This window comes from Penicillium daleae (assembly GCF_028827525.1).
Source record: "Penicillium daleae strain IBT 16125 chromosome Unknown utg000002l_segment0_segment0, whole genome shotgun sequence".
In the NCBI taxonomy this organism is placed as follows: domain Eukaryota; kingdom Fungi; phylum Ascomycota; class Eurotiomycetes; order Eurotiales; family Aspergillaceae; genus Penicillium; species Penicillium daleae.
The window spans coordinates 1,557,323-1,570,301 of NW_026623150.1; the positions used below are offsets into that span (position 1 = coordinate 1,557,323).

The 12,979-nt window shown below is 52.0% G+C and overlaps 5 protein-coding genes across 5 annotated transcripts; 2 read left to right on the forward strand and 3 right to left on the reverse strand.

Annotated features, from left to right (window-relative positions):
* Positions 1-185: 185 nt before the first annotated feature.
* N7458_001588 (ASCC2 family CUE domain-containing protein) lies at positions 186-1,820 on the reverse strand (the record flags this gene model as incomplete). Its single annotated transcript, XM_056904971.1, has 1 exon — positions 186-1,820. The coding sequence occupies one exon, from the start codon at positions 1,818-1,820 to the stop codon at positions 186-188; it is 1,635 nt and encodes a 544-aa protein (XP_056769078.1).
* A 752-nt stretch (positions 1,821-2,572) lies between these two features.
* S10a (40S ribosomal protein uS10) lies at positions 2,573-3,319 on the forward strand. Its single transcript, XM_056904972.1, has 3 exons — positions 2,573-2,700; positions 2,841-3,064; positions 3,174-3,319. The coding sequence occupies exons 1-3, from the start codon at positions 2,659-2,661 to the stop codon at positions 3,256-3,258; spliced, it is 351 nt and encodes a 116-aa protein (XP_056769079.1). The 5' UTR covers positions 2,573-2,658; the 3' UTR covers positions 3,259-3,319.
* A 389-nt stretch (positions 3,320-3,708) lies between these two features.
* Positions 3,709-5,592, reverse strand: N7458_001590 (FG-nucleoporin nup42; the record flags this gene model as incomplete). The annotated part of the gene is made up of 3 exons (XM_056904973.1): positions 3,709-5,146; positions 5,202-5,235; positions 5,517-5,592. The coding sequence occupies 3 exons, from the start codon at positions 5,590-5,592 to the stop codon at positions 3,709-3,711; spliced, it is 1,548 nt and encodes a 515-aa protein (XP_056769080.1).
* An 857-nt stretch (positions 5,593-6,449) lies between these two features.
* N7458_001591 (ELYS family protein) lies at positions 6,450-7,654 on the reverse strand (the record flags this gene model as incomplete). Its single annotated transcript, XM_056904974.1, has 3 exons — positions 6,450-7,007; positions 7,060-7,289; positions 7,366-7,654. The coding sequence occupies 3 exons, from the start codon at positions 7,652-7,654 to the stop codon at positions 6,450-6,452; spliced, it is 1,077 nt and encodes a 358-aa protein (XP_056769081.1).
* A 165-nt stretch (positions 7,655-7,819) lies between these two features.
* Positions 7,820-12,356, forward strand: smc4 (condensin subunit SMC4; the record flags this gene model as incomplete). The annotated part of the gene is made up of 4 exons (XM_056904975.1): positions 7,820-10,812; positions 10,854-12,069; positions 12,129-12,206; positions 12,261-12,356. 4 exons carry the CDS (start codon positions 7,820-7,822, stop codon positions 12,354-12,356), a joined length of 4,383 nt encoding a protein of 1,460 aa, XP_056769082.1.
* Between the last annotated feature and the right edge of the window lie 623 nt (positions 12,357-12,979).

The following is a 12,979-nucleotide window of genomic DNA, read 5'->3' on the forward strand; positions in this document are numbered from 1 at the left end:
TTGTGTCGGTATAACGATAAATCAACGTTTTTCTTCATGTCTAGCAATGGCCTCTCGATTGTACACCTGGATATCACCGCCGCTCTATAATGTATGTGCAAAACATGGTAGATAGAAGGAAGAGCTCATTTGTATTCCATGCAAACCATGCATGCCTCTACTACCATGAAAGCCCCCTCAAATGATCAGCCTGGTAACCCTCCTCCTCGAGCGATCTTCTTAGCTCGCTGTTGGCGGCGATTATGATTCGCCCGGCTAGCCTTATTCTGTTCCTTCCGTTGATGCGCCACAGCGCTATTCTGCTGTCCTTGCTCGCCCGATTGAAGCGGCCGACCACCACCACGTCCACCTCTTCCTCTTCCTCGCCCCCCTCCACCACGCCCAATGCCACCTCTTCCTCCACGACCCCCAGCGTAACCAGAAGACTCCCCGCCCTCATCAGAATCATCTGCCGTGGGATGCGGTCTCCTATACGATGTCGGAGCCAGTTCCGGTTGGTTTAAGGCACCACTGCTCGCTCCGCCCATATCATCAGCAAGCTTGTTCTCGAGTTTTGTGAGTCGCTTGGGATCCCGTGATAACATGACCGCCCAGCCTTCGATGGCCTCGTCTGTCATGTTGGTCTCCTGTTTGAGCAAGGTGCGGGGCTGGGAGCGACGGGTTGCAGAGTCTCGTGCGAATAGGGCTGGATTGGACTTGTAGGCGCGGAACAGAGTTAGATCAATCTGCTCGGCTGCTGCGCGTTGACTCCGCGCGATGGCATCGGCCTCGGCGTCTGTGCCTGTCGTGGCGCTGTCCACAGTACCGCCTACATCTGCGACATCGTAGGTATCATCTCGTTCGTCGTCGTCCGAGTCAAAGGTTGCTAGCGCGGAGAGAATTGCAGCCTTGTTGACAGCGTGCTTGCTGCGGTCTGCGAGGACTTCGTCTGCGGTAAGCTCGGGATTGGCACGGCCGAATCGCAGTTTTCCTTCCGCGGCTCCTGACAGACTGAGCTCTGCAATATCGATATCATCGTCGAATACATTCCTGCGCGAAGGAATTGGCTCTGTGCGCGGCGAGGGGATGGAGGGTGGTGTTGGTCGAGGTTCCAGATGGCCGTGGCTGGGTTCGGCGGCTGGGGGAAGTCGTTCAGATCGATCCAGTGATTGGATTTCGGGTGGAAGTGAATCATCTAAGAGGTGTGCGATGACTGTCTCCGGGTTGTCGCCGTAAGTATCCAGTAGTCTCACGACAAAAGCAGACCCCAGGTCCGGGAAGAGATCCTGGACTTGTGACACGAGTGACATCTTGTGTGCATGAAGCTCGTCTGGGATGACAGGGCCTGTTGAGGGACCTTTGCCTTTGTCCACCCTTTTCCGCCGTTGATACCGGTGGTGGAAGGAACTGGTTTCCATTTGGTATAGACGTAGGCCGGAGAGTAGGTCCTCGCCTCGTTTCTGGGGATGGCTCGCGAGATACTTCTCCAATCGCTGTAGCAGATCTGAGCTACACACAAGGTCGGATAACAGAGTTGCCTCCTTCTTCATTCCTGGATTGCCTACTCCCGCACTGGCCTTGAGGCTGAATAGCTGGTCCAGCAACAGAGACAAATTGATGGTTGTCTCCTTCAGTAAAGATACCAACCCTACATAGACATTGGCAACCAAGATCTTGCGTAGTTCTTCTCGGGTGGCCTTTGCTTGATAGGCTTCATACAAGGTATCGAGGTAATCTGACCCAGCCATAAGAATCTGGCCGCAATTCGGCAAAACTGAAGTCAGAATTGTCAAGCGTCGAATGTCTGAGATAACACCAGGGGAAGGTGCTGTGCTAGTCATGGACAATTGCTTGATCACGAGTGATTTTGCCTTCTCTATACTAGAAGATATCTTCTCATGATGCAAGTCCCAGGCGGCTGATAATGACGTCTTCAACGCGGTGCTGGAAGGATAGCAACAACATAGATTGCTCAACAGCTGCCAGCTCAAAATGCCTTCCGGTGGATTTGACAGGCTCAATAAATATCTTTTTGTCGTGAGAAAACAGAGCTTCCGTAATTGTGGAGCTTTAGGTCCAGATTGTAGACTAGAGTCTCCGGCCGCAACAAGTTGATAGAATGAGTCGAGGAAAGGGACCACGGAGAGGTCTTCAGGAGCCGCATCTTTAAATCTTTGATCCGTGACACTCAGTCGAATGCCGAGCAACGCCATCCATGCATCTAGGCAGGCATCCCAGTCGTTAGATGGGACGGTCCTCCGCACTGCGGGGAAGGCACTGGAGCCAGCGGCGGGAACTCCGCCATTGACAAGTTCAAGATGTGGGATGAGAGAGATAGATCTGAAGTGATAAATGTGAAGGAAGAAATCAAATATCAAGGACTCGAAAATAATCAACAAGAAGAGAGCACAACACACATCCCACACGAGGCTTGCCGCAGCGCTTGACCTAACTGGTTACTGCATTTGGTCCCCGAGCGAACGCTGACTCAGCGTCTGCTGAGTCATTCGCATCTTCCCAAACAGGATTAGCGTGCGATAACCGAAGCGCCAAGATTTCCCGCACTGAATCTTTTCGCTTCGCTCCACACACAATCTTCATCGGCCATCATCACCTTACCGAACCCAGCAGTTCAGGTCTTGACCGGCATACCGTCTTAACACCAACAATCAACTCAAGATGTCTTTCCAGAAGCCTGAGAAGGAGTTCGGCGAGGGCCCTGTACGTTGCACCCATACAATAACCGCCCGCCATATCGCATAGCACATACTTCGTCGCCGGCGCATTCTAGCGCGCGAGCATGTCGCTGTCGCCAATTACACATGAATTGCCACTTTCAAGATCGCTAATGCCCTCTATAGAAGGTCCACAAGATCCGCATCACCCTCACCTCCCGCAAGGTCGCCTCCCTCGAGAAGGTCTGCCAGGAGCTGATCGACCGCGCTCGCTCCAAGTCCCTGCAGGTCAAGGGCCCCGTTCGTCTGCCCACCAAGACCCTGAAGATCTCCACCCGTAAGACCCCCAACGGTGAGGGTTCCAAGACCTGGGACAAGTACGAGATGCGCATCCACAAGCGTCTCATCGAGTAAGTTTCCCTTGATTCTTCGATATGGACATGGCGGGGCATGAAAACCGTCATGTGCTGCCTTCATGGTCATGAATAGCGTGGCTAATAGATCTACTCTTTCCTATAGCCTGCTCGCCCCCACCGAGACCGTCAAGCAGATCATCATCAACATCGAGGCTGGTGTTGAGGTTGAGGTCACCATTGCTGCTTAAATGCACTAGTTCCGCAATGGACTCAGGGAGGGTCTCGGGATCGATTGTTTGTAGTGTCGAGCGAATTACCGGCACTCAAAAGCGGTTGGCCGTTTACTACGAGCCCGTGTTGGAGTATTGTGGTAGATACCCGCTACAACCTGAAAGACAAAAAAATGGAAACATCTTGAGAAAATAATGCCTTGAGCCATTGTAGAGGCTTTTAGCCGTCGTAAATTTGTATTGTCATAATAATAGCTAACGAGTTTGGACTTGGTTGCGTGATGTGATGCTCTTTGCAATCTGCCTGACTCCGAAAACGCCCTCATCGCATCTGATTCACTGGAGAAGTCTCCCAACCCTTTCTCAGCAGAAAAAAGAACCCCAATTTTGAACACGAGAAAATTAAGGCCAAATCACGCCTTGGTTGGGTGAAATTCGTGGCAACCTCCATTCGTCAGAACATATGACCTAGAAATCAAAACTGATGAAGTCCTTCCTCGGAGGAACGGACGGGATGACACCGTCCTTGAAATAGCCATTTTCAAGGAAGAACTTGTACATTTCCTCAACTTCGGGCGTGTATTCCTCAGGCTTCCCCTGGGAATCTTGCAGAGTGGTGTCGTCTGGGGGACCGTCCGGGAAATTGATGCGGACGTAGGTCTTGTTGTCCTGAGGGTGGAGGTAGCAGGGGGCATCATTGATGTAATTTACTGGACGACCCTTCCACATGGTGATGCGGTTGGTGTTAGGATCACGTCGAGTCTCACCCTGTAGTTGAGGGAGAGGATTCAAGTCATTGGCGTCGTCGATTTTTATGAATGCCCGAGGGCCAGCATTGACATTTTGAACAGGAACGCCCTGTGGGCCGGCAGGTTGACCAAAGGCTGAGGGCCCGGGCTGCTGCTGAGTAGAAGGGGCGTTAAACGGATTGACTGGGGCAGACGGTTGCCCAAAGGGACCAGCTGCCGGCGGTTGCTGCTGCTGTGGGGCTTGGCCAAACGGTGATGCGGTTTGGGCAGGCTGTCCGAATGGCGCAGTCGGTTGACTGAACCCGCCTGTTGCCGCAGGTTGTTGTTGCGCGGGTCGCTGGCCGAATGGGGAGGGTCCGGCAGATGCACCGAAGCCAGTAGCAGGTTGGGTTTGAGAGACCTGCGTGAATGGAGATGCACCCGAGGGCGCTCCAAATGCACCAGTTACTGGAGGGGTGGGCTGACCAAAGGCAGGTTGGCCGAACGCAGACGTAGTACTTCCAGCTTGCGCGAATCCCGACTGGCCAAATGCTGGCTTTCCAAACGCGGTAGGTCCGCCGCCAAGAGCTGAAGGTTGGCCAAAGGCAGAACCCTGGCCCAAGGTAGATGGCTGCCCGAAGCCTGAAGGCTGGCCGACAGTTGATGGTTGTCCGAAAGCAGACCCCTGTTGTCCAACTGCAGATCCCTGACCAAAGGCCGAAGGTAGCCCGAAGCCCGCGGGCTTTCCCCATCCTGTAGCAGGGGCATTAGCAGTTCCAAAAGCCCCAGCAGCTGGGCCAGCCGGTTGTCCGAATGCTGATGGCTGTGCTGCACCGGAGCCTTGAGCTCCCGAGGTGATATCATTGCGGTTGGGGTGGTCATTTTCACCATCAATAATGTATTTGACAGCTCCGTTGAGGTCATTCAAAGCAGAGTCCATTTGATTTACGGACTCTTGCCACAGGGCCTGAGCCTCCTGAATGGCTTGGTTCATGTTCCCCGCAGCGGCCAGTTCATAATGACGGAGGCGCATTTCTTCCATGCTCTGCTCTCGCTGAGGGCCTCCGAACAGCTGACGAGGAACATTGCGAGTCGGCGCGTATGAAGAGAAGACCCATTCTGGTCGACCCTTGCCAGGGGTGAGATCGAGTTTGATATCGTTGGCTGTCACACCGTAGCTGTGCCTCTTTATCAGTACGGGTTGGATATTAATATATGATAAGGTATACTCACTCGGAGGTTTTTTGGGCCGGTACAGTTGGTTGGCCTAAGGGAAGAAGTGGGTTAGATGGCGGAACAAGCCACAGAGACGGCATCGTGGCAACAAGTGTGACAAGATTCAAAGGGAAATGTAGGAAATTACAAGCCCGAGTGGATGCAGGAGAGAAAGAGGAGTTGGGCAAGTGTAGTAAATGAACAAGAGCAGGTATTTCAGACTGATGTTTAGACTGTTGGGCGGGGGGCAAGACAAACGTCTTCACCATAGTCCTGCACCGGTCCTTCCACGACTGTTCACAGATGGCACCTTGAAGACAGAAAGAAGCTTACCTCCAAATCCACCACCAGAGAGTGCACCCAAAGCGGTTGCCAGATGCTCCGGCGGTGGCTCGACCAGGGTGTTCATACTTGCAGCGATCTGACTAACGATCAGCGACCTTCTTCTCGGGCAATATACATTCTGAGGAACAACTCACCACCAAACTTGCAGCGACCCTGCTGAAAGAACGAGCAGACCACCATCTTGTCGCCGTCACCGCATCAATACGCGCGGATGTTGCGATGGAGTCGAGTCGATATAAGGCCTCGGTGAGGTAACGCGGAATCCCAATCACCAGAAAGCGTTAATCTCAGAGTGTATGAGCTCACAAGTTAATGAATGTCGGATGAGAGAGTGATAGGATGAAGATGTGGTTTTAGGGTGAGACGAGGTGTTGATAAAAGAACAAAGCTGTTTTTTGGAGTTGTCGCGAATCTTATCGGGGGCTTGTTATCGGTATCGTTATCGGTATCGTTATCGTTATCTTGGGCAACTCGATTTCGGTTAAGTAGTCTTCACCACGAATCTAGAAATTGACGTCTGGCATTATTCCTCTTTATGTTCTTCCAGATCTCTCTAAGGGTACCAGTCTTCGTTTTTAAGCGAGAATAGATAGAGAAGACCGAATATCTTGTCGATTTGGTGTCGTTGATTCTGGTCCATGGCTGGCTGGTGAAGAAATATATCCGAATACTGCTCTCACTCATGATCAAGACGGATCATAACCCACGACCACCTGCGCATCTACTAGGGCTCAGGATCAATGTTGGAAGCTATCCAATTACGATCCAATAAGTCTTACGTTTTGTTACTAAAGCTATCTAGGAGCTTCTGACAAGTAGAAGATGGTCCGCCATGGTCAAAACAACAGAGCACAGAACTCCGATCGCTTATTCAATTCTTATGGTCATTAAAAGATTGTTCATCCTGAGAATCATAGAGCACTAGGAAGGGTATACATTTTGTGTTTGGCGCATGCTCTCGCGCAGTGTATCCCAATTCAGCCCGTCCACCTTCTTGCCACCTAAGGATTCCAGTTCAGTCCCAAGATCACTCATCTTCCCTGTGGCCAAGCGTCGCATCATGACCGTATCCTTAGCTCCAGGGAAGGATCTGGCACTTCCATGCAGCAAGGCTTCCTCGAACCAGTCTTCCTCATCCTCTCCCAACGGAAGACCAACAAGCTCCATCGCACGTTTGCTTCGTGTCTGGCCTGCAGGTGACTTGTGCACAAATTGGACTAGCTGCTCGAAGTAATTGCGGCGCTGCAGTTCATCGTATCTCCTCGTGAAGTAGAAAGCCTCCGTCACATTCGATCGGCAAAGGGTCTCAAAGAAAGCTCGCTGGACGTTCTCGGTGGCCAGAGGGGGAGCGTTGGTGAGGTAGTAGGCGATGGCAAGACTATCGTCATGCTTCGGAAGCTGCGGTAGAGTCAAGACATAGAGAATCTCGTCGGGGAAGGTTGGAATAAGGGAGGGTTCAGCGAGAAATTCGATCGCTCGCTGAGCTAGTTAGAATTATCATTGCGCTTCAATGGTGGAGAGGTCAACGAACTCTGAACTCAAGGCGATCCAAATTCCAAAGTCCTTCGATGAAGAGGCGATACTTCTCCGGCAGGTGACAGTCTTGCGCAAAGCGAGAAGCAGCATCTGGCGCGCTGCGACAGTCTTTGAGAATGTAGTAAATCAAGGCCTGCTTGTGGTGGATATCTAGTTCCGAGGAGACAATGTGTTCGATGAGCGATCGGAGGTCGGCATTAGTCTTCGGCGGATAGACCTTGGTCACTATAGTAGAGAGGAAACGGAGGAAGTCAGTCAATGTTATTTAACCATCTATCTGTGAGGCTTTCAATGCCCTTACCTCCTTTGATGCCAGCCAGGCTCAATAGTCGATCGGCAAAGAGCTGGTTCTCGAGTGCCTTGCGATTGGAGACGATCTGGTCAACCACTTTCGCATCGTATGAATATTTCTTGTTAAAGCTGAAAATGTGACTGAAATTCTCCCACTGCGCCATTGTGAGCTGTGATTCTGGAGAAGTTTGGGGAAGCTCGCAGGAGGAGTTGCAGAGCTCTCCCCAAAGGCCTCCTCCGCGGAAGGGTAATATTACGGCGGTAATATTACCAGGCGGTGAGGGCTTTGTTGTGAGCATAAGACAGCACCTTGCCTGTTTGGGCGGAACGTAAACAACCCACTTTCCCGGCTGCACCTCTGTCCATCTTTTCCCCCTCATCTCATCACCATCGCCCCCCTCTTTCCGCCCTACCCCTCGCGCCCATGAATCTGGCGCCGAATTAATCGATCTTTGCGACAAAACATGTCTTCGATCGCAAAGGGTCGGCCCTCGCGCCGCACAGCCGCGCGCCGAAGCTATGTGGTCGAAGAGACCTCCGAATCAGAGGACCCCGGCAACGTCACGCCAACGGCCTCGATGCAAGATGATGATGAAGATGACGACGACGATGAGAGCGAGGAAGAGCAAGATTATACCCCTGTCCCCAATAAGGCGAAGCGCGCATCTGGGAAGCGGTTGACTCTAGAACCCGTCACACCTGCCACCGTGAAACCGGCGCAAAAGTCACAACGATCAAGAGCATCCATTGCACCCGCCGCAGAAGACTCGGATACCTCCCAGGCTGAGGAAACGGACGAGAATGATGAGAATGATGAGGGAGTCAGTATGGCCTCTGTGGTGGCTGACCCAGACTCGCCCTCAAACCAAGCGGCGCTGAAGCGGAAGAGCATCGAGCCTGCAGAGGCTGATCCTGATTCGCCTTTGAATAAGGCATCATTGAAAAGACAAAGTATGACTCAACCCCTCAAGAGTCGTGGCTCGATCACGCCCAAGTCGACAAAGGGCTCACTTCCCACTCCAGAGCCGTCCGCGTCGCCAGAGCCCACTCCAGCGCGTGCGCATCGGGAGAGTGTGCCACCTCTGTCCGACATCACCGAATCCGCTGTGAACAACCCATCTCCATCGAAGCAATCCGAAGAGCCCAAGTCCCAAATCTCGATTATCAACCCGAACTCGACTATTCTCGAGAAGCCCATGGACATTGTGATGAAGTCGAGGAACATGGCGCTGCCGGCGTCAGCGGAGGAACCTGCAGAGCCAAAGCCCCGGATGATCATCCAAAATTTGATTCTGACAAACTTCAAGAGTTACGCCGGCAGACAGGTTGTTGGCCCGTTCCATGCCTCTTTCTCCTCCGTGGTTGGTCCCAACGGTTCGGGCAAGTCGAATGTTATTGACTCGCTCCTCTTCGTGTTCGGATTCCGTGCTAGTAAAATGCGCCAAGGCAAGATCTCTGCCTTGATCCATAATTCAGCACAGCACCCCGACCTCTCGTTCTGTGAAGTGGAGGTCCACTTCGAACAAGTTCTCGACCTTCCTGACGGAGGCAATGAAGTCATTCCAGATTCGCATCTGGTCATTTCTCGACGAGCTTTCAAGAACAACAGCAGCAAGTATTATATGAACAAGAAGGAAACCAGTTTCACTGCTGTGACAACTTTCCTCAAGGACCGCGGCATCGATCTCGACCACAAGCGATTCCTGATCTTGCAAGGTGAGGTCGAATCAATTGCACAGATGAAGGCAAAGGCCGCAAACGAGCACGATGAGGGCCTTCTTGAATACCTGGAGGATATCATTGGAACTTCCAAGTACAAGACCCCTATTGACGAAGCTGCCACGGAACTGGAATCCTTGAACGATGTGTGTATTGAGAAGAACAATCGTGTTCAACATGTTGAAAAGGAGAAGACTGCGCTTGTGGATAAGAAGGACAAGGCTCTGGCATACATCCGCGATGAGAACGAACTTGCCGAGAAGCAATCAGCCCTCTATCAAATCTACATTAATGAGTGTGCTGATAATGTGCGCGTCACCGAGGAGGCCATCCTCCAGATGCAGGAGCTTTTGAACATGGAGCTCGAGAAGCACGAAGGCAATGAGTCGGGTATCAAGGAACTCGAAAAGGCCTACAAGCGTGGCGTTCGTGAATACGAAAGCATGGAGAAAGAGTCGCAGGCTTTGGCTAAGGAGATGGCCAAGTACGACAAGGAAAACGTCAAGTTTGAAGAGAAACGGAAATTCCTCCTGGGCAAGCACAAGAAGCTGGAGAAGACAATGCAGACCAGCCGACTTGCTGCTTCTGAGTGTCAAAGCTTGGTCGAGAAGTTCACCGACGACATCGAGAAAAAGACCAAAGAAACGGTTCAGCTCGAGAATGAGATGAAGGCTGAAGAGGAAGAGCTAGACTCTATTCGCGAAAGTCTCAAGGGCAAAACGCAGGGCCTCTCCGAACAAATTGCTGTGAAGCAGAAGTCTCTCGAGCCCTGGAACGAGAAAATCAACCAGAAACAGTCCGCCATGGCTGTTGCGCAGAGCGAGCTCGATATCCTGCATGAGCGAAGTAATGCTGGTGCTGTTTTGTTAGAGGAGGCCCAAAGCAAGATTGCCACCATCGAGGAAACCATCCAGACCAAGCAAAACGACCTTGAGGAGCGACAGGCCCAGAAAGAGACTTTGGAGGCCGAACTCGCCAAGCTGCAGAGCGACTTGAAGAAGTACGCCGCTCGCGAGCCGGAAGTCCGAGCCCACGTCTCTAGCGCCCGACAAAAGGCCGACGAGGCTCGAGTCAGCCTGGCCAGCACACAGAACCGTGGTAGTGTCTTGACCGGTCTCATGCGACTCAAGGAGTCTGGTCGTATCGATGGATTCCACGGCCGTCTCGGGAACCTGGGAACTATCGATGAACAGTACGACGTTGCTATTTCTACCGCCTGTCCTGCGCTCGACAACATGGTGGTGGAGACCGTAGAAGTTGGTCAGCAATGTATCGACTACTTGCGCAAGAACAACCTTGGACGTGCCAACTTCATTCTCCTTGACCGTTTGCCTCGCCGTGACATGTCGACTATCTACACCCCCGAGAGTGTCCCCCGCCTTTTCGATCTCGTCAAACCCAAAGATCCCAAGTTTGCGCCTGCTTTCTACAGCGTAATGCAGAACACTCTCGTGGCTAAGGACCTCGAGCAGGCGAATCGCATTGCCTACGGTGCACGACGATGGCGCGTGGTGACCCTGGATGGTCAGTTGATCGATGTTTCTGGTACGATGAGTGGTGGCGGTAACCGTGTTGCACGGGGTGGCATGTCCTCAAAACAGGTCGCAGACACCACCAAGGAACAAGTGGGACGCCTGGAAGCGGATCTTGAGGAATTGGAGCGGAAGTTCCAGATCTTCCAAGAGAAGCAACGCAATGTCGAAGCCAACATGCGAGAGAAGACGGAAGAGATCCCCGGGTTGACACCAAAATCCAGAAGATCATGATCGAGATCGACAGTGCCAAGCGCAGCCTCGCAGACGCTCAGCGACGAGTCAAGGAACTGCAAGCGGCGCACAAGCCCTCCAAGTCCGACGAAGCTCAGGTCGCCGCCCTTGAGAAGCAAATCGAGGCTATGAGCGACGAAATCGATGAGCTCAACAGCGAGAAGAGCGGCATTGAAGAGGAGATCCAAGAGTTGCAGAGCAAGATCATGGAAGTTGGCGGTGTCCGTCTCCGTGGACAAAAAGCAAAGGTCGACGGCCTGAAGGAGCAGATCAACATGCTCAACGATGAGATCTCTAATGCGGAGGTCCAGAAATCCAAGAATGAGAAGTTAATCACCAAGCACTCTAAAGCTCGCGATAGTTCCGAGAAGGAGATCAGCCAGATCACGGACGACTTGGAGAAACTTGAAGAGGATGTCGAAAACCAAGCTAGCGATGCTTCCGACTGGCGTCAAAAGGCCGATGAAGCCCAGGAGGCGCTTGAGACTAAAAAGGGTGAACTGAAGTCTGTCAAGGAAGAGCTTGACGAGAAGGTGGCCGAACTCAATGAGACGCGTGCCACTGAGATCGAAATGCGCAACAAGCTGGAGGAGAACCAGAAAGCCCTTGGGGAGAACCAAAAGCGGAGCCGCTACTGGGAGGAGAAGCTTTCCCGACTTTCCTTGCAAAATATCAGTGATCTGGGCGAGGAGCAAGAATCAACGGAACTTCAAACATACACCAAGGACGAGCTGGACGCGATGAATAAGGAGTCTCTCAAAGCAGTCATTGCCGCTCTGGAGGAGAAGGTTCAGAACGCATCTGTGGATCTCTCGGTCATTGAAGAGTACCGCCGGCGTGCTGCTGAGCACGAGTCTCGATCTGCCGACTTGGCCGAGGCTCTCTCATTGCGCGATGCCGCCAAAGCCCGCCTTGATGGTCTTCGCTCAGCCCGTTTGAACGGCTTCATGGAAGGATTTGGCATCATCTCTCTTCGCTTGAAGGAGATGTACCAGATGATCACCATGGGTGGTAACGCCGAGCTAGAACTGGTCGACTCTTTGGATCCCTTCTCTGAGGGCATCTTATTCTCAGTCATGCCTCCGAAGAAGAGCTGGAAGAACATTGGCAACTTGTCTGGTGGTGAGAAGACACTTTCCAGCTTGGCTCTGGTCTTTGCTCTGCATCACTACAAGCCGACCCCGCTCTATGTCATGGACGAGATTGATGCTGCTCTGGATTTCCGTAACGTGAGTTACCTCTTGCTTTACCCTTGTCTATTTCATGTGGACACTAACGAGACATACAGGTTTCAATTGTGGCCTCTTACATCAAGGAGCGGACCAAGAATGCTCAATTCATTGTTATCTCGCTGAGAAACAACATGGTAAGTTCTCTTGTGAATCTACAAGGCTATTGGACATTGACTAATTTCTCGCAGTTCGAACTTGCTTCCCGCCTCGTTGGTGTGTATAAGGTCAACCACATGACCAAGAGTGTAACGATTGAGAACAGAGACTATATCGAGGGCCGGTAACGACTAGAGAGATGAATTTGCATGTTCTTGGTTTTTTCTGCATTCATGGATATAGGTTTCCTGGCTGGATACGGTTACCTCTTGCCTGGTTGTTTCTGATGATATCATGGGTTAGGCGTCTTTGAATCTTTCAATGAATATCTATTCAATCTTCATATTTCTCACCTGTATGCCTGGACTGGAGTACCATTTTTAGACAAACAGACCCCACAATGATTCTCCGCACTGAGCATCAAGTAAAGCTCCTACCAAGCCCACTTTCGGTTCTCTCAACCTCCAACCATGCTCATCGACGGGGTGTGTTCTTTCGGGTGTTACATTGTCTTTTACTCCGCCAGTAAGCCTGCCGATCAATATGTCATGGCGCTCACCCAAACCCCACGGAGCACTGCTTGCCGCCACTCCCGGTCATCCCTGATGCCGTGTGCATTGATGCGGGGTAGCTCTGCAGCAACAATTGGACCAGTATATCCGAGCAATTGCCCTTTTGCCGATCTGCCAGGTTGTATTCTCGGCCAAATCTTCAGCTTCAGGGTTACACTAATCGAAAGGTCGGAGAAAAGGTCGGCGTTTGATGCGCGCTGGAATGTAAGTGCTATAAGGAGGCTGGGAGACGCGATGGA